Below are 19,464 nucleotides of genomic sequence, written 5' to 3'. Positions count from 1 at the left end.
TTTCCATCTGTTTCCTTTTCTTTCAGATACCATGCCCCGTATGTGTGTTCTCACAAATACAGGAGAACTAAGAAAAAGAAGTTAGTTCTATTTAGGAAATGGAGTAGCCTGCCTTTATAGGGCTTGCTGGGCTGCTCTGAAAGACTGCTTGGCACTAGGGTTTTGATGCAATAATAGATAATTATCATGCTTTTTCATTATATAAGTTGAGAGCAAAAACAGTCTTTACTGATTTAAGTTTTTAATAACTCATTTTCTTTAATTTATATTAGGTTTTGATGGGTGAGAAAATAGACATCTTCAAATGAAAAATGTAAAAGTATTTTTCTAAAGGATCTTCACTGCTTGTGTCACTGCATGGTTTAGGAAAAATGTTTTGGGAAAACGGTAGTCTTTGACAAGAGAATTAGAAATAAATGGTCCTAAGTATTACTGACATTCTATAGTAATTATATTCCTTGGATCCTCAATGACACCACTGATCTGTGTGCGATGCAGGCATGTGAGTCTTGTATTTTACAATCACCTGTGTGTGGTTTACATGTCATAAATCATATAAACTAGAGCTGACTGAAGAATTCAGTTTGTAAAGCTAGTTTTTGGATTCCTCGAGTTTTGTTCTTGCACTTTTTAATGGTATTTTCTTCTATTCTGCTGTTGTAATCAGTTTTTTTTCTGTACCACTGGAACAGCTGGTGCTCTCTGGAAGAAGTTGTGGGGATTTTTTGAGAAATATTTCTGCTTGTATGCACTTTTTTTCCCTTCAGATATATCTGGAATATTTTCAAACTCCTCCACTGGTGTTGCCTCCCACTTGTATATTTTAAAATGTCTTGAAACAGTTGTCCTGCAATACAGTGATCCTCTTTTTGGAGTGCACAGAGCAATGGACTATCCTTATCTTGTGGAAGCTGTAGCTATTTCAAGTTGATTGGTTTTCCTTTCTGTTGTACAATTCAGATTCAGCTGTTTTAAGACTCTTCTCATTAGCCAGAGACACTTCTTATTCCCAGATTTTACGGACAATTAACAGTTACAGTGTGAATTCTTAGGCATTCTGTTGAAATATGTCAAGCTGACTATTTGGTGAGCCACCAGACTGTATTCAGTATGTGTTACTTCAACCAACAAAGATGAAGCTTTTCGTATCTTGAAAGCTGATGCTGTTTAGTGTGTAGGTGCCACGTCGTGGGCTCACACTGTTTTCTTTGCTATCTTTTTCCATGACCACATTTTGAGCAGACTTTAAAAGCTTTATTTCCAAGGGAACTCTTCACACCAAACTTTTATGTTTTTGTGACTAACTTCCTCCTGTTTTGTCTGCGTATTGAAGACTGTTTTAAGAATTGTAAACTTGGATGTGCTCAGATATTCATCTGTGTATTCTGAAAAGGTTTGTGTCTAATATTCTTACTGCACTTCAGAATTTACTGTTGGAAGTAGACATTTATAGGGCTACGCCAAGGTTGACTTTCTAAAAGCTTTGCAGGTGCCTTTCTGTTGCTGCAGTATGCCCATTCAAACGTTTGCATATTTAAGAATGCATTTACTTCTGATTATTCATTACCTTAAAGTATTCCTTTATCCTGTCTGTACGTACCTGTATATACAAATCCTCTTAAATTAGGGTCATCCTCCTACTTACTCTTACTGGAGGGATTTTCAGATACATTTCAAAACCATGTTCTTGTTGCATATCATGCCCATGGAGATTGTGTTCTGTACTTTCAGTGACTTGCATTTATTTTCCTATTCAAGAAAGAGGGCTGAATCAAAGTGAAACTTTTAATCGGCTTTTGCCCCTTTTGAACCTTTTCCTGAGTACTACTGTTAGAATACATGGAACACTTGTGTCGTTCTTACTGTCTCTGGACAATGCTGTAAGGATGGCTTATTGATTTGAAATCTCTGTTTCCTTTCAGAGAGACTTAATGGCTTTTTCACTGTCTTCCAGGTTCTCATATTAACTAATATCATGCTGGTATTTATCTCTTTGGATCCTAATTATTTTCTGTTATCCTCAACATGGAGTGGAATTCAATTAAATGATCATTTTGGAGCGCAGAAAGACAATTACATTTGAAGTAATTATTTTGGATCATGTTGGAGACACCAGCCATCCTTAAAACAAAACAAAAAAATATGAACACTGTTGGAGGAAGTCTTTGACATATATGAAACTATGCTCTTCATTCAATATATTGCCCCATTTCCGTAAGTTATGAAGTTATACATATTGTAGTGTATGTGACAAATTGGTCGCAGATTTTTACCAGTCCCAGTGTTCTTACTCCCAGAACTTGTTCTGTGAGAGCAAATTAGTCAAGAATGTTTGATCTACATCCTCTTCCTTTCCCCAAAAAGCAGTTTAATCTTCCTTGGAGAAGTAAAGCGTACCAAAAATGTTTCACCTATTTTTATGCATTTATGAAGTTTTAATAAATTTTATTTTTTTATATATGCATATATATATTTTAATGAAGACTAATGTCACTGGTGCTGGGTAAGTGCAGAAGTCAGACTTGATTAGTCCTTGCTTGGGAAAATAAGCCTAAACAGTGTTATGTGAGTGCTGGTGCACTGTGTGCAGTTACTTTTGAATGCTCCCACTTTTCTAGTGGTTGAAATTATTTAGGGGTTTTCATTACTTCTCAGCTCTTCAGCTGTGGTTTTAATATGGCACTTCATCTGACATTTGGAAATACTTAGTTTTACATCAAGCCACACATAATAAAGTTTGAATTGTTTTAGAATAATTTTACACAGTTCTGCTTTATTTTTGTTTCAGCAGAACTGCAAGATGCAGTTACAGTCTGCAGCGCACAGTTCTGTGTTCTGTGGCAGCGTTTTATGTTTTCATGGGGCACTCTGCTTCTTGGACTGTCCTGAGTTTTGTTCTTCAGTCATTTTTTTTTCCAAACTTCTGCTGTCTTTCTTCCATTTCCCATTTCCTTTAATTCGTTGTAGGCAACAAGATTCTAACTGGCTTGGTATGTAGTCGGTGAAAGTTCTGATTGCAGTTTAAGAACAAACTGTTTCTGTTGAGAAAAAGTTGAAACTTTCCCCAGTAAATACCGTTTTCAGGGCAGTGAGAAACCTGTGAAAAGACATCAAGCTGATCGTCTTTGGTGTACTTTTTTTTCGTAAGTTTACATTGATTTGTTAGTGTTTCTTTATTTTTAAAATGGGCATGTGTGTTATGTTCCATGATTGATACGGCAGGAAACTTGCTTTGTAAATTGCAGTCTAGAGCCGAAGATTGGAAATGGCAGTAACCCTGCACTGAAGATTGATAGCAGACTTTGCTGTTTGAAATAACGAAAAAGTTTGATGTTTGGGGTTGTTTTTCGAGGGAAGTTGTTCTCAATCAGGGGTGTTGGGTATGTGTAAAAAATTCAGTACTTGGCCTAATAAAGTTTCTCTCACAATTGCAATGAAAGCTCATTAGATCTAAAAATCATGAGCTTTTGGAAAATGGATATTGCTCATAGAGGTTTGTTGCAAGTTTACCCAGGCTACTTGTCTGCAAAAACAGGATGAGTTAGTTCTAGTACAGATTTTCGTTTGACCTTAATAGTAATAACTGTTGAGACAATAAAACGCAAATTCCGTAAAGCAAATGGGAATCTTCTTTAACCTCATTTATTCTAGTAGCTACAGGAGATTTGGTGTTTCATGATTCATGGGAAGAGGTTTTTAATGATCTAAAAACCAAAAAACAGATTTCCAGTTCTAGCATATAAATGTAGTATATTGGGGGTTTTCTTTTTTTGCACACTGGTGATAACATAAAGCACTTACATTTTTCATTGTGTGGTTGCTTGGGAGCTGCTGCATCTGTGAATAGATATGAGTGTGTTTTGCTTAAAATAAGCATTGAGATCTTTCTTTCTTAAAATAATGCCTGTTGCTTATAATTTATGAAAAGTGGACTGTATAAACTTGAGTCACGTGGATTGCATAAGCTCATGTTATTCAGGGCTTGCTGTTGACAAAAATTACTCCTGCTAATAAGCCTGCATGTTCTTTGTTTTTCATGCTTCCACAAGCAAGAGAGAGATGTGTCTGAGCAGCTCTAGATCCTTTTTTGTTTTAATATTCCTTATTTGTCAAAAAAGTTGGGGTTTTTTTAACCCCATTTATCATGGTTTAACTCTAGCTGACAACTTAAGTACCATGCAGCCACTGGCTCACTTTTCTCCCCCTGTGGGATATGAAGGAGAATCAGAAAAAGGTAAAACCTGTGGGTTGAGGTAAGAACAGTTTAATAGTTGAAATTAAGTAAAATGTAATAATAATTGTGTGAAAGGGGAGATAACAGAGAGGAATAAAACCCAAGAAAGACAAGTGATGCACAGTACAATTGTCTACCACCCATTGACTGATGCCCAGCCCGACCCCAGGTAGCTATCCATGGCTCCCAGCTAACTCTCAGCAGTTTATACACTCAGCATGATGTGCTGTGGTATGGGAAGCCCCTTTGACTACCTGGAGTCAGGTGGCCTGTCTCCTCTCCCTCCTGGCTTCTTGTGCTCCTCCTTACTGGCAGAGCATGAGAGATTCAAAAGTCTTAATTTAGGATAAGCACTACTTAGTAACAACTAAAACATCGGTGTGAAATCAACATTATTTCTGTACTAAATCCAAAACATGGCACTGCAGTAGCTACTAGAAGGAAAATTAACTATCCCAGCCTAAACCAGGACACCACTGTTAGTAACCATTCTACAGACTGAAAAAAACTTTGCCTACTGTAATGTTAAAATCCTACATTAGTGAAATAATGACACTCATAAGTTATGTTTAAACTAATATAAGATTGGACTACCACTGGAGAGTAGTGTCTCCATTGCTCTAGTTGCATGTTTCTGTTGCATTGCTTGTTCCTCAACATCAGCAATCAAAGCAACCACATGGTTGCTTTTCCCAGTGCATTGCTGAAAACTAGTTCATTACCATGAATACATATTTCTTGGTACTGACATGGTGAGGACGAGAAGAAACCATTGGCAGGGGTTTGAGAGTGCCAGAATGTCCATTTCAGCAGCAGCACAGTCAAACTGATGGAACCAATCAAAATGTGAAGCTAGTCCTTAATTTTATTTACTTATTTATTTTCCTCTGAATATACATACCGAACAGTGTACATAGAGACATGTAGCTATGTCATATTTGGCATACCTATGGCTTTTTATACATCATCTTAAAAGAATGAACGGGTATTTCTACTTCCTCAGTCCTTTGGGAATGTGCACTGTGTTCTTGTTCTGGTAGCAGTAATTGTTTGATCTCTCTTTAAAACTTAATCTCTGATCTAAGTTGTTTCTGCTGATAGCTGATTTATATTATCTAAGGGCCTGAATGGAAACTTGAGTAACATGTCTCTGGCTTGTGGCAGGCTGAAAACAGAGCAGTTTCTACACCTCACTTGAAAAATAGGTCTGACAGGATATCTGAGAATAAGAAATAGTTTTTTGCAGAGACGCAGAAGGTTTCTTTTTGTATTAGCAGAATGTTTTTTCAGCTTTGCATTTCAGATGCGTTATGAAGTGTACTGCGATAGTTTGTAGGCAAATTTAAGCTTTCTCATAAAGCAAAATCTGTTCTGACAGGTCCTTCAGCATAGTCTAGGACTGAACTCCTCAATTTACGGTTATTTGTACTGGCTTGCTGAGAATGAGAACAAGATTAATCAATACCATGTAGTTTGAGGTTTGAATGCTCAAGACAACGCTAGATTTATAATTTTCTTTCTTTCATAGGAGTTACAGGAGTTACAAATATATACAAGAGTTACAAAATAGACAAATGTATATTTTCAGTGTCAGCTAATTGACAGTAAAAGAGAATGCTTCTCTATAAATCTTTCAGACTGTTGTATAGCTTCTCCCTTTTCTCTTAAAAATCTAATACTGTGTTCATAATCCAAATGGAAGATCTCCTAGGCATTAGTGGGAAATCCCTTGAATCACTGTATGGTAAATGCCCTGAAATATGACTAGATCATACAAAGTAACTTGCTAAGCTCAAGTTCCTTAGTTGTCAGTGTTCTTTGCAGAGGTCTTCCTAGCAAACAGACTGGAAGAATTAGAACTTAATAAAGGGAGTTCTGCCATAATTATAGTATAATGCCCTACAGAAAGACACATGAAGTTACATATGCTTGCTTGACTGTGTCTGAATGAACAATGATCATGATGACCTTTAAGACTCTGATAATAGGATATCTGGGATGGGTTGCTCTTTCTTCCAGTATTAGAAGCATGCTGCTGGTCATAGCCTTAAGTAAAAACTTTTATTTGTTGTAAGGAAACAAATGTGCTGAGAATTCATCTTAAAATTTTGTTTTCTTTGCAGTCTACAGCTTGCAGTAGCTGGTTGCAGGCTACTGCCATTGCCTTTATCCCAGTTCATTTCTCTTAATACTCTCAAGTCTGTGTTGGATTCTTCCTTTTTTTTTTTCAGTTCTGATGTCCACACCTCTTCCCCTCCTCCTTGGGAAAGTCTTCAGAATGTGATCTTAAACCTCTTAATATGTCTCTTTAACCAGATACGGAAATGGCTTAAGAACTGTACTGTTTGTGAATTAGCAAACCCAGAGCAGGATTGGTGGCAGCCCATGAAATCAGTATCTTGTAATCATAAAAGCCTTATTTTTACATTTTCATTGCAACTATGAAACTAAAATACAGTAGCCTTGGATGTACTTAAGCTTGTGCCAGGGGAAGGATAATAAAAAATAGTAATGTACATATTATTGGCTATTAATCACAGAAAAAAAACATAATGTCAGTTTGAATTTGCAAAACTGGAAGGACTTCCCGGAAGAAGTAGATAACATCAGGAGGGAATCCGTACCACTCTTCCAGTGTTTGAAATGGATTTTCAGTATTTCTTGACTTATGGTTGTAGCATTGTATTCAAAGCAGTCTTGTCTTGACTTGGTAAATCTGACTGGTTTGTAACTTTTTTTTTTTTCTCCCTTTGGTTTTGAGGGTTTTTTCTACTCAGCTTCTGCAGCCTGTCTCAGTAGTTGGAAACATGACGTACAGACACTGATGTGATATTCAATTTGGCATTTCACATATTATGATCTTCACTTTTTTTTAATGTTACCTATTTTCATCCTGTCTTTAAAATCTGGATTACAGGAACCTCCTATTTATAATACTGTGTTCTGAAACGAAATGTTTGGTGAATGCTTATGTTATTTCTTCACATCAAAATTCTTGAAGTACAGAACAGTAATGATGCAATGTGTGAATACAGAAAAGTTTTAGTGAAAATGGTGTGGTTTCAAGTTTGATGTAGTTTATTTTTGTGTTACACTGTAGGTCTGTCAAATGGTTTTGGAGATGGAAGTAAAGAGAGAGCATTAGATGATACTCCTGGAAGAAAAGTTGAACCTCGTCGCCGCTGTGCATCAGAATCTAGTATTTCATCTAGTAACAGTCTTTTGTGTAACTCAAGGTAAAGCTGTAAACCTGAAATACAATTTGAGACTGAAAATGCCAGTTTTCTGTACTGCTTGTGGACCCACATTGGAGGATTGCATAAATTTGAGAAAAAAGGAGTACATGTCCATTTTCTCAGTTGTGTGTCAAATCAGAGACACCTTTCAGGTTTGCTGGATTCTTCTGTTGAACCCAGGGCCCTTACTGCAGATTTAGGCAGCTACACTTTATACTTGACTGTGCTTCTCTTGCTCTGTATAGATACATACACGTTTGTGCATATAGTGTCTTGTTTTACCTTCCTAATCCCAATCACTGAAAATAATGTGTTTATTTCAGTGAGGAGAGGGGAGAAGCAGTTTGCAAAGCAGAGCCTTGTACAAAGGGAATGTAAATTCAGTAGCTGTGAAACTGCAGTTTATCAGTCTCTGGTTTGGAATACTGGCTGTTTACTGCAGTGATGATAGTAGCTGTATACCAGCTATTGACTGTCTCTGTGAAGTCTGTTGGTAAAGACAGAACTGTCAAAATGGTCACCTCTGCCACCATTGAAATTTTTCTCCACACCAATGGTGATATCCGTATCTTCCAAAAGCACTCTGATCTGTGCATGAAAGGTAGTAACGATCTCTAGTCCTAGACTATGAGGATGGGACATAACAGGAGTACAGGGTCAATCTGTTAGGCAGGGGGGCAAAGGAAGGTTTTATTCATGTGTTCAAGATTGGCATTGAATTGTTTAAGGGTGTTAGCTCACTCACGTTAAGCAGGCTTTCAGAAACAAAGACAGTTTAATATTGTATCTCTCATAAATGTGGTATTTTGAGGATTTGATCTAGTAGATTTGATTTCTGTTCAGATTCTGTGGTGCCTTAGAGAAAACTCAAGTCTGCAGATAACATTTCCTGTTTCATGTATAGATACTGCACAATTGAAAGACATGAATTTGTAGTGAAAAATGAAAGAGAAAATAGTCATGTTTCCTATATAGTGGAACTGTTTCCTCTGAGCAAAGGGAGCATGTTTTCATTTGGCCAGTATCCACTCTTAACACTGGAGAGAAAACAGCTTATCTTACTTGTGCATGTACAACCTGTACAGCAGCTGAGGTGCATTTTCATACTGTCTTTTGCTGTTAACCAGGCAGTTCTGTGCATGAAAATAATCTGGGATTGTGGCTTTTATGTTGTTTTTGTTACATAAAATTTGTTAGCTTGCTGCTCTGATTTTACTGTGTACTGATGAATTTTAAATGCTTCTTCAAAGTCTTGAGTTATAGTGAACCATGTTAATTACCAAGTAATGATTTTAATAATACTTTTGTAGTTTCAGCCTACCAAAGTGTGGTAAAGGTAAACCTGCACTTATACGAAGGCACACACTGGAAGACCGAAGTGAATTAATATCATGCATTGAAAATGGAAACTATGCCAAAGCAGCAAGAATTGCAGCTGGTAACTATAAATAACTGTATTCTTTGTAGTATTGTATAATAATAATTCTGTCCATTTATTTGACAGATTCCAACATTCTGATTTTTGCTGGTGAAATACCTTGAGCATTCTGAAAGTGGTGTTGATAGCATTGCAGAAATTACTGGTTTCTGCTTTTGACTCTTTAAAGATTTTGAAGAGAAAATAATACCTGATCCTTTATTATTTTTATTATTATTAAGAAGTGGCATTTAAAGTGATCAAGCTCCTTTAGTAATACAAGCAAAATTTTACCTAAAATACTGTTTGTGGTTCTCTCAATAATTTTCTTCATTGGAATGTTTGGTGTAGAGTTTAGTCTTCAGATACTGTTCTGCATAAACATGTTGGCAGACAGGTAAGACATAGTCTGCTTTGATTCAGGAAAAATTTGAAATTGGAAAGAAGCGTAAATTTCTAGTGATGTAGAGGATAGTAAGTTACCACGTTTTAGGAAATAACTACATTCTGTTGATACGTTTTCCACCTGTTTCAGTATTTTAATTGCATGATAGGATTTAAGTAGGTAGTCTCTTCCGTAAGTAGAACTGTCTTTGTGTAATGCAGTAGTCCCATGCTGAAGTTAGGCGTCAGCCTTGTAGCGTCTAGCCATGCAGCAGGCCTGTCTTTAGTTTCTGACCTTACAACTCTTCACCCCTCATGCTGGGTGTTCCTTGTTCAGGGACTCTTCTATGTGTTTCTGGTGGTCTTGTCTGACTCTTCGTTTGCCTTAGTCTGTTCGTTTGACCCCAGATGATCAGTTTTGTTTTTCTTTCTTGCAGCTAATCTGTATTCAGCTGCTGCTTCATTACTCTCACGTTTAGGATCTTTATTATCTGCGTGGTAATCTCTTACACAGGAGTTTACCTTTTCCACTTTCTGTCCTGAGTATTCTTACATTTAGCACTTTCCACTTAGAATTCCTATACCTGTTGTTTTCAGAATTCTTGATCTCTTTTAATTCTGTTCTCAGGTACATTCTATAGCCACCTATAAGGAGGAGCAGATGATACTTAACAGCACAGGCCCATACTAGCTACTGTGAAGAAAGTTATCCCAGACAAAACTAACACATGATTATAGATCAAAAATAAATTGTAATTGAATTGATTTAGCCTATGGCTGAGAATTACCCTAGAATATATTGTGGAGAATGACTGACCTTTTTTTTGTAATCACCTAAAGCACCTTTTCCTTGCTATTTCTGCTCTTAAAAGGTCTCAAACCCCTTTTTTTCCTGTACTTTTTTTTTGTGATGTTGAGGTAGAACTGATACCTGCATGCCCCATTTCATCGTAAATAAGCATTGCCCATTTTAAATGGGAGCAGATGGGGAAGAATTGAGGAAGAAATCATGTTTTGGCAAGTAGAGAGTTACTTCTATCAAGTATTGCCTTACTTCTAAAAAACCCTGCGACTGCCACCTTTGAACTGAATCGGTACCACGTATACAAGAAGTACCATCTCATCTTTACAGCCTGTGAACTTTCAGTGCCTTCTTCCTACTTTTTCCACCCCAGTTACATCTTGATGGGATAACTCACTGTCTTCCACCAAATCTCTTGACCATATCACTTTGTGTGTAGGGGCCAATTGCAGTTCTGGATGACTGAAAGTCTTTAACCTCTCTCATGCTTCAGTCCAGTGGTGACAACAGAGAAGAAAATGGAGGATTCTGGTAGAAGCAATAAGTAATATAAACGCAGTTTTCTGTTGCCTCCTGAGAAGGAAGAAACCAGCAGCTGATTCCTTGCCACCCTGTTTGTCTTTCTGACTTTGCTGCAGGAAAGGGCTGGGCAAAGAGACAGGCCAATTAAATATAAATAAATGAATAAAAATTAAAATGCAGAATGGAACTTCTGTGTAAGAGTAGAAAGGTATACCAGGCAGGGATTGTATGTTACTAGGTGCTAGTTCTATTATGGTATCCAGCACTTTGGAAACACACCATGCAACTTGAATCTTCAGTACCATCGCGGCTTTGACAGGATTGTGGTAGTTTCAAAAAACACTGGTTGTTTGAAGTACCGTAACTTTGTTTTCTTTTGAGCTTTTTTCAAAGGGAAAGGATTATTAGAAGTTGATGAACACTGGCTTTCTGAAAATTAAGGTGGTTTAAGATAGCCTGTTTCCAGAAGTGTCTGAAAACTTAGTTATCTTTAGGCTTGGATTAAAGTATTAGTATCATCTAAAGAGATATTTTGAATGTATCTGCTTTTTATTGCTATTTTATATGTGCATGGAAAGTGGTGTTGATACTTGGCTTCTAATGATCATGAGATATTGATGACAAGTGCAGAAGATTGGTCAGAGGTTTCATTCTTTAACATTTTAATATTATATTTAATTATTATTTATTCTTAGAAGTTGGGCATAGCAGTATGTGGATTTCAACTGATGCTGCAACATCTGTTCTTGAGCCTCTCAAAGTAGTATGGGCCAAATGCAGTGGATATCCCTCTTACCCAGCTCTGGTAAGTAAGCTGCTTCTCATCAGTACACTAGTTTCTGGTCTGGAAACACTTATGTGTGAACTTAAGCCAGTTGATAAATTCCCATTCAGGTTGAATAAAGGTAGATTGTTCTGCCCTCTTAACTGTGCATCATTTGTAAAATTATTGCAATATGAGATGTTGAGTCAATAATTACTTCCGTACCCATCATCTGAGATGCGTAATGCCTGTTGTGATTTAACCCCAGTCAGCAACTAAGCCCCACACAGGTGCTTGTTCACTCCCTCCCGTTGGGATGGTGGAGAGAATTGGAAGGGTAGAAGTGAGGAAACTCCTGTGTTGAGACAAAGACAATTTAACAGGTGAGGCGAAAGCCGTGTGCACAAGCAAAGCAAAACAAGGCGTTCATTCACCAATTCCCATGGCAGGCAGGTGTTCAGCCATCTCCAGGACAGCAGGGCTCTATCACACATAATGGTTACTTGGGAAGACAAACACCTCACTCCCAACGTCCTATCCTTCCTTCTTGCTCCCCCAGCTTTATATGCTGAGCATGACATCATATGGTGTGGGATATCCTTTTGGTCAGTTGGGGTCAGCTGTCCTGGCTGCGTGTCTTCCCAGTTCCTTGTGCACCCCCAGCCTGCTCGCGGGGGGGCTGGTGTGAGGAGCAGAAGAGGCCTTGGCTTTGTGTAGGCACTGCTCAGCAGCGACGAAAACATCCCTATGTTATTAACACTGTTTACAGCACAGATCCAAAACAAGAGACCCATACCAGCCACTATGAAGAAAATTAACTCCAGCCAAAACCAGCACGTGTGTCTTGGTAGTCTTTATTTCTGCAGTATGTATTACTGTTCTAAAGTATCTACTGAATAAGCATTTGACAGACATCTTGTTGGTGGTGTTGCTATAAGATATTTTCTGTTGGAAAATGAGTATAGAAATACTCTGATTTAGCAGTTCATTAAAGAAACAGAAAGCTTGCTATCTTCGGAATAAATTGAATGATTGTATCCAGTTGTGAATGTCATGCTGGAAACTGAAAGCTATTGTGCCTGTGTTATTTTAGGAGAAATAGAGAGTTCTACTTACATTAAAGCTTGCAGAAAAGTATTGTTAAAGTGTTTGGCTTCAGGTGTTTGGAGTTACAGAAACAGTGCATACACTGGCTTGATTTTTCTAATAGGCTGGACAGTTACGACTTCTAATGTGTGATGGGAACATCAGGAAGTGCTGGGAACATCAGGAAATGTAATTGTACAGGGTCAGGTTAAAACCTGTGGAGGTGAGATTTAGAGCACTTAAGTGCTCTCAGTGGGTGACTCAAACACTCTTGGGTCATGCTGAAAATGTAATGATTTGGCTGTCACTTGAATGGTGTTAGCACTTTAGTATTAGATTTTAGTTGATCATGACTAAAGGTCTCCTTTTCTGCCTACTCCTTTGTGTCAGCACTGGTGTTTCTCTTGTGTGTGATGAGTTGATCAGGGAATTAAACGTCAGTCAAGAGAAGAAAGTTCTCCTGATTTCTACAAACTCTCCACAGTGTTAGCTTTCTGTTGATTTAATTCCCGTAATCAGTTTACCATGGTTTAAGGTTGGTGCCAGTTTGGATGACAGAAAAAAAAATGGAAGTTTAGAGAGTAGGAAGTGGGTGGAACAAACACGGAGTAACATAGCTCCTCTTTGGTGAAAGCTGAGCACTTAATTATGCTGTGATCTGCCTACAAAGGAGTTTTTCCATTAGCGTGATTATTAGTTCAATGTGGCATCTTCCACCCTCCTCTAACCTTTGTTTAGAAAGAATTTGTGACTATAACTCCATGTTTTGCTAAAAATGGAGTAATTAAATTGGATATGCAATATATTTGGAAATGACTTCAGATACCTTTTTTTTTGGGGGGGGGGGGTTGTCTGTCCCTTTTTTAAGGTGTTCTGCTCCATTTTTGAGTGTGGGGTTTGTACTTTGCAGAAACAGATACTTATATCTTAAGATAAGCTTGTTTCTTTAAGGTATCTGAAATTCAGACCCCCAAATTTTCTGTAGAGACAGGTTTTTCAGTTAAATATACCTGTTCAGTGTATGTCAAAAAGGTATGTGTGTAAAACAAAGCCAATTTATATGCAGTAGCTGCTCAGTTTATGATTATTTTCCCCTTAACTATTTGTAATATCTCCTTAAAATAAATGATGTAGTTAAAAAAAATCAGGAACTGTCATTTATTCTCTTTCATAGATTATTGACCCTAAGATGCCTCGTGTTGCTGGCCATCACAACGGTGTTACTATACCAGTGCCACCTCTGGATGTACTGAAAATCGGAGAACAAATGCAGACCAAATCTGATGAGAAACTATTCTTAGTGCTATTTTTTGACAATAAAAGAAGTTGGTATGTTATTGAAATGTATTGTTTGATGTAGTGACTTAAAATTTTATCCCGAAAGAATTGAGACATTATAGTTCCATGGATATATTTCCTACAGAAGTATCAACTGTAAAGGAAAAAATTCATATTTGAGTCTATTCTTTGACCAAGGTATATCGTTAATGAAAGATACCTTTTTATGGTCAGTTCGGAAGAAAATATAAGTTGTTAAATAGTCTTTTGGTTTGATACACAAGCTGTTTTCACTTACTGACCCAATAAAATTGCTTCTTTGGCTAAACAGTTTTTTTAAAGGTGAAAGTATTTTATCTGTATCAGCCCTCATCATTGCTTCCCAAATGACACCAGTTTTCCCCCCCAGTCTGCTCAAGTGCATTTTCTTTAAATTCTTAACTTCTAAAGTTCTTTATTAACACTCTCATTTGAAGTTCTTGACCCTTTTTAATTTTTTTCTTGAAACCTTTCCTTCTTCAGTTTCTTTCAGTATCAGGAATATGCTGTGTGAGGCCTGAAGGGATAATTTAGACAATAAAATATTCTTTCACTTGTGCTACCTTTTTTGTTGCTGCTGTTTCCGTTTTTGAGTGTGTGTTTGTCTGGGTTTGTTGGTTTAGGTTTTTCCCCCTCCAGATATGGAAGCTTTTCATCAACTCTCTTTTCTTCCCTTCATCAAATTATATATTTCATTCCTGTGTTCTTAATCTCTCTTCAGTCTGTTTCCACACAGATTAAGCTAGCTTTAAATCTTTTTATATCTCAGTTTTATTCTTGAATTTGTTTACAACTTCAGATGCCATCTTCCTCTTCAGCTGATGAAATTTCTAGTAATGCTGCTGTTTCCCTGACTCTCTCTGTCCCCAGTACTCTAACACCTAAATAATTTCTTGCCTGAGGTTTGCTTTTCTGTCCCCATAGGTCCTTTGGCATAATCAGTATTCTTTGGCTTATTCTTCATTTTTTTTTATTAGTACTTTTTAATGATCTTTCAGTTGTGCAGGATTCCATGAAATTCTTCATTCTTCTGCTTTTGTTCATGGAGATCATCCAAGTTTAGACATACTTAGTATTCTGTTTCTCATTATTCTCTTGCTGGTATCACAAGTGTAATGCATGCTCTCCCCTAGCCACTTTCTTAATGATTCCTGTGTTTGCTACTTGAGCTTGTGAGTCCTCTGCACCTTAAACCTGTCTGATTCATTGCCATATGTAGGTGGTTCTAAATCTTGCAAATACTATGCAGATCTGTCTCTAATGGATACTCAGCATAGATGGACAGGAAAGGCTAAATACTCTTCCAGCCCCTTTCACCTCCTCCCCTCCCACTACTTTTTTTTGGTAATGGTTCTTTTATTCTCATTATTTTGGCCATTTTGGCACTCATCACTCTTAACTCTTGTTCTGCCTCTCCTACTCCTGAACCCACGTGTATGATTTTCATTCACTTGCAGAGTCATCTTCAGTCCACGATACCAGCTTCTATCACCTGTGGATTACCTTTTCAAATAGTCATATTTGTTTCTTTGACACGTGCATCTGAAGGATTTGCCAAGCTTTCTGTTAAAAATACCTTCTTTGAAACTTCCCTCTGATCTGTAGCAAAACTTAACAATGATTAGACTGCTGCTTACCATGCTGATGTTACTGTTATTTACTGTTCTGTCTGTATCCTTGTACTGACTCTTTGTTATTTTGGTTTCAGTGTGTGTGCTCAGTACAATAGGGTTGTAGTTTAGAGTGCTTTACTAAAAAATAGTATTTCAAGAGACAGTTTTATTGGGTAAAAAATAAGCAACCTTTGAAAAAATGTTTTATATCAGCCTTTACTGTCTGATTTGCGGTTAGTTTGGCTCCAAATGGACTCCCAGACTGAAGTTTTTGAACAGAAACACAGTTTACGCCATTTGCAAGGTTGCAGTTGCAGGCTACAATAACATACTTCTAATAGATACTTACTAGTTTACCTTTTTTTTTTTTTTCTTGAGTTACCTTACCTGTAACTTAAGAAAACAGAGTTAAAATAAACATTTTTATGGAAATGGAAGTAAATTTACTTCATACTTTTTGATTAAACATTTAGAAAGCTTTAACTAGAAGGAGTGCAGAGATTTTTTCATTATCACTTCTCTATGCCCAGTAATTAGTGATACTCACAGAGCTTAAACCAGGAAAGTACTCCTAATTAAATTAAAAGTTAGTAGGATTTCATGATGCAGGGTAAAAGCATACTAAGCAGAACTTCCTTGACAGTTTAGCTTTCATCATAAATCCAAATCAAGATGTCTTAAGGCAAAAAGACAAAAATTAATCATTGCAAATTCCTGGTAATAATGGAAGTGACAGAACATAATACTGTGTCAAATTAGTCTTGTGCTTTGTTCATTGTTACATCCTTCTGCCTGTACTTAAACTGCATCAGTATTTTCATGCTATTTTTTTTTCAGTTCACCCTTAATAGCAATTGTTAACTATCACTGAATTGCAGTGTATTAGTTGTTTTATGGAAGAGGCTTAATATCTCGTGTTCTTAAAATACTTGAGTAAGTACTATCTTAAAAGGAATTTTATAACTTTATTGAAGATGGTAAAAGCTGATCTGTGATATGAAAAATGCAATATAGCAGCCCTGACATTTCTGGACAAACTTTTTTCTTTTACTCCATATTTAACACACTGATTTTACCTTTTCTTACAGGCAGTGGCTTCCCAAATCCAAAATGGTTCCCCTTGGAATAGATGAGACCATAGACAAGTTAAAAATGATGGAAGGACGTAACTCAAGCATACGAAAGGCAGTAAGAATTGCTTTTGATCGTGCTATGAATCACCTGAGTAGAGTCCATGGAGAACCAGTCAGTGACTTCAGTGATATTGACTAACAGATTCTATGAAGGCGTGAAACATACCACACAGACTTGAACTCTACTAATGACCCCCTTTTCTAAAAGAATGTATTGAAGATACAACCCCTTAATTGTTGGCTCAGTGGCTGAGTTCTGCAAACTTGAAATAGTTGAGTAAATCTCCTAAATCACCATTGCCATATTGATTAATGATTTTACCATGTTGTAGTTTGGAGGATTTTCCACTAAACCTGTTAAAATGTCTTGTTCATAGTGTTCATAATTGTACATAAATGTATATTCAACACTTAACTTATTCTGATTTTAGAAGTAGCTCTTTTAATTCCTTTTTTAATTTTGCTGGGAGGGAGTTGGTTTTTGTTTCTGTGCTTTTTACTTTTCTTTCTTTCTTTATGAGGTTAAGTTACCTAAGCGCCATCTTCCAGCTGAAGGTGTTTAGTGAATCTTCAAGCCTAATATCAAAATGGCATCAAATATATGTTTGCCTAAATCATATACAATATGGTGCTGCTTTGTATCATTTCTTCCTTGGTCTGTAGCTTCTGAAAAAGACTTCTGAATGTTTGTGTAAATCGTTGCTCTTTGCACAAAGTACCACATATTTAAGATTGATGTAAATTTACAATTACAAATATGTATTTTAAGAAAGGAAGTTGCATTATTTTGGAGGGTACTTTGTGAGAAAGGCATCAAAAAAAATATACTATGTACATCACTTGCAAATCACCAAAAACACTCCATTGTTGCCCAAAATAACTTGATTGTTTTTGTTTTAAACAAACCTGGCTTAAAGCCTGCAAGCACATTATTTCTTTCAAAGCCGTATCCCATTTATCTCCCATTGGTTTAATTTTGTTTATATTTGTGCCTCCCTGTGTTTTATTTATTGTAGAAAATGTATTAATTTGCTTTATAATGAAAAATAAAATTGACAAATATATTGATATGCATTTTTATACAGGCACATGAGAAGACAACTTGGTTTGGGAGAAAAATGTATTGGAAATTGTATAAAAAACTCGATGGTTTGTGTGTAATTCGGTTTTTTTGGTAACTTGTAATCTTCTGTTTCCAATGAGGGGATTTATGTAACTTTTAATTTAGAACACTTTGGTAGCAATAGAAACTTTGGATACATTTTTGTATGGTACATGTGATGTATATAGAATTAGTACTTTATTTTTATTTTTAAGAAGTAAAGCATTATGTTTGGGCAGGGGGAAGAAGGAGGGTGGGTTTCCAGAACTGCATTTTTATATTAAAAAGAAAAAAAGTCAAGATATTGATTGTTGTAGCTACTTTATTCCTACCTTCACTGAGATACTGAATTTGTAACAATGAAAATGGCAAGGTATGTTTGCAATGTGATTTATAATGACTCCATTATTTATAAATGCACTGTGTTTGAACTCTTTTGCAGTGATATCTTAAATACTGTACCAAGTTATATAATATGAAACACCAAATATAATGCATATGAATGCACGAAGTATTTATGCCCAGCTTTTTTATAAAGGATTAGCAAATACAGCAAAACCAATACTTTTTAAATCTTTTTTTAAAACTTCATTGAATAGCATACTTCATTGTTAAACCTGCTTGAATCTTTATTTTAAAGGGACAATTACTTTTTAAATAGTTTTTAATGTTTTTATTCTCTATTGTTTGTAATACCCCCTTAGAAGCTTGAAATAAAATTTCTTTCTCAACTGTTAATTTTGTCCTGAATTTAGCCCCTGAGATTTTGCTGTAGTGCCCATTTTCTTACTCCGTGACTGAGCTGGTACAGAGGCACTAGTTCAAGAACCTGATTGTTTTCTTGCTGTGGCATGCAGTATCATCCTTGATGAGCCCTCTGCATGGTAGGTATTGTAGCTAGCTGCACTACCTGAGACCAGTTCCCTATAATGGACTCCTCATAATTAGAGGATGTTGTATCAGAGATTAGTTGGATACATTTCAGAAATGATCAAGCAAATAGTCTGGACAGTAAGCACAGCTTTAGGGGAGTAGTGATGGCAGGTATCCTGTAAGGACCGTCATTGGGGCACACTTCTGTGATGGAAGCAACAGCCACCTCAGGTAGAAAAATAAAACGAGTTTTGTGGTTTGTCTGAAGTAGAATATCTATGTAATGACTTGAAGTATCTGCCAGATAACCACGCTCATCTTTGAAGGGAATAAAGCTTAATTTGTGCAATATTGAGACAGTAGAACCATTTGTCATCTGTTAGGACTGCCTGTTAAGAGTTCAAAAAAATAGCTTGCATCAGATTTTATTTCAGTCTTACTCCACCAAATATGCTCAAATTTGGTGTGTGTGAAACAATAATGATTCACAGTCTCATTCTGGCAGGCAGAGAAAATGGGGGTTTTTTTGGATCTGTCAAGCCTCACAAAGCTTAAATTGCAATTACAGTAGGAGTTGGACGATTTGGTACTTGTATGATGAGAATTTTGATACCTCTCAAGTATAAAATCACAGTTGAGTGTATACACAACTGCAAAATGATCCTTTAGATGGCTTCCCAAGTTCTCAGCTGCTTCTCATGGTAGCAAGAGGAGAGGGAAAAACTATCTCCTTTTTTGAAAACAAGAGCAGAGCATTAATTATATTATTCTGTAGCAGGTTGTTTAGTCAAGTCTCGGGATAAGCTTTCATTTGAATTTTGCTCCAACTTGCAAGTTTCATTTTCTGGCTTTTATCTTTAGGGATAGCTCCATCAGTTCTTAGAGAAGGTGAATTTGCTGCCTTGATCTTACAGGTGCACTTCAGAGAATTCTGAGCTGGAAAACTTTACTGATTAAAAGAATCTGTTAAGCATCCTGACAA

General features: G+C 36.6%; 1 protein-coding gene across 10 annotated transcripts in view; it reads left to right on the top strand.

The window, feature by feature from the left end:
- The window catches only part of BRD1 (bromodomain containing 1), a 66,965-nt gene extending 48,618 nt beyond the window's left edge, over nt 1–18,347 (top strand). For 7 of the 10 annotated variants that reach the window (XM_061467499.1, XM_061467498.1, XM_061467501.1 and 4 more), the window contains 5 exons: nt 7,335–7,470; nt 8,781–8,908; nt 11,291–11,400; nt 13,619–13,773; nt 16,463–18,347. In XM_061467499.1, coding sequence (XP_061323483.1) covers nt 7,335–7,470; nt 8,781–8,908; nt 11,291–11,400; nt 13,619–13,773; nt 16,463–16,646 — 713 coding nt within the window. In that variant the 3' untranslated portion in view covers nt 16,647–18,347. Of the gene's footprint in view, nt 1–26; nt 923–1,954; nt 2,156–7,334; nt 7,471–8,780; nt 8,909–11,290; nt 11,401–13,618; nt 13,774–16,462 lie in introns of those variants that run through there. The other 3 variants (XM_061467502.1, XM_061467505.1, XM_061467504.1) reach the window with 3 other exon arrangements.
- Nucleotides 18,348–19,464: the final 1,117 nt, after the last annotated feature.

Source organism: Pezoporus flaviventris, unplaced genomic scaffold, assembly GCF_033815535.1.
Source record: "Pezoporus flaviventris isolate CSIRO_AGI_PZ_B2104156 unplaced genomic scaffold, CSIRO_AGI_Pfla_v1 ptg000045l, whole genome shotgun sequence".
Classification (NCBI taxonomy): domain Eukaryota; kingdom Metazoa; phylum Chordata; class Aves; order Psittaciformes; family Psittacidae; genus Pezoporus; species Pezoporus flaviventris.
The sequence above is the reverse complement of the archived record's forward strand: the minus strand, read 5'-3'. Positions and strand labels throughout refer to the sequence as shown.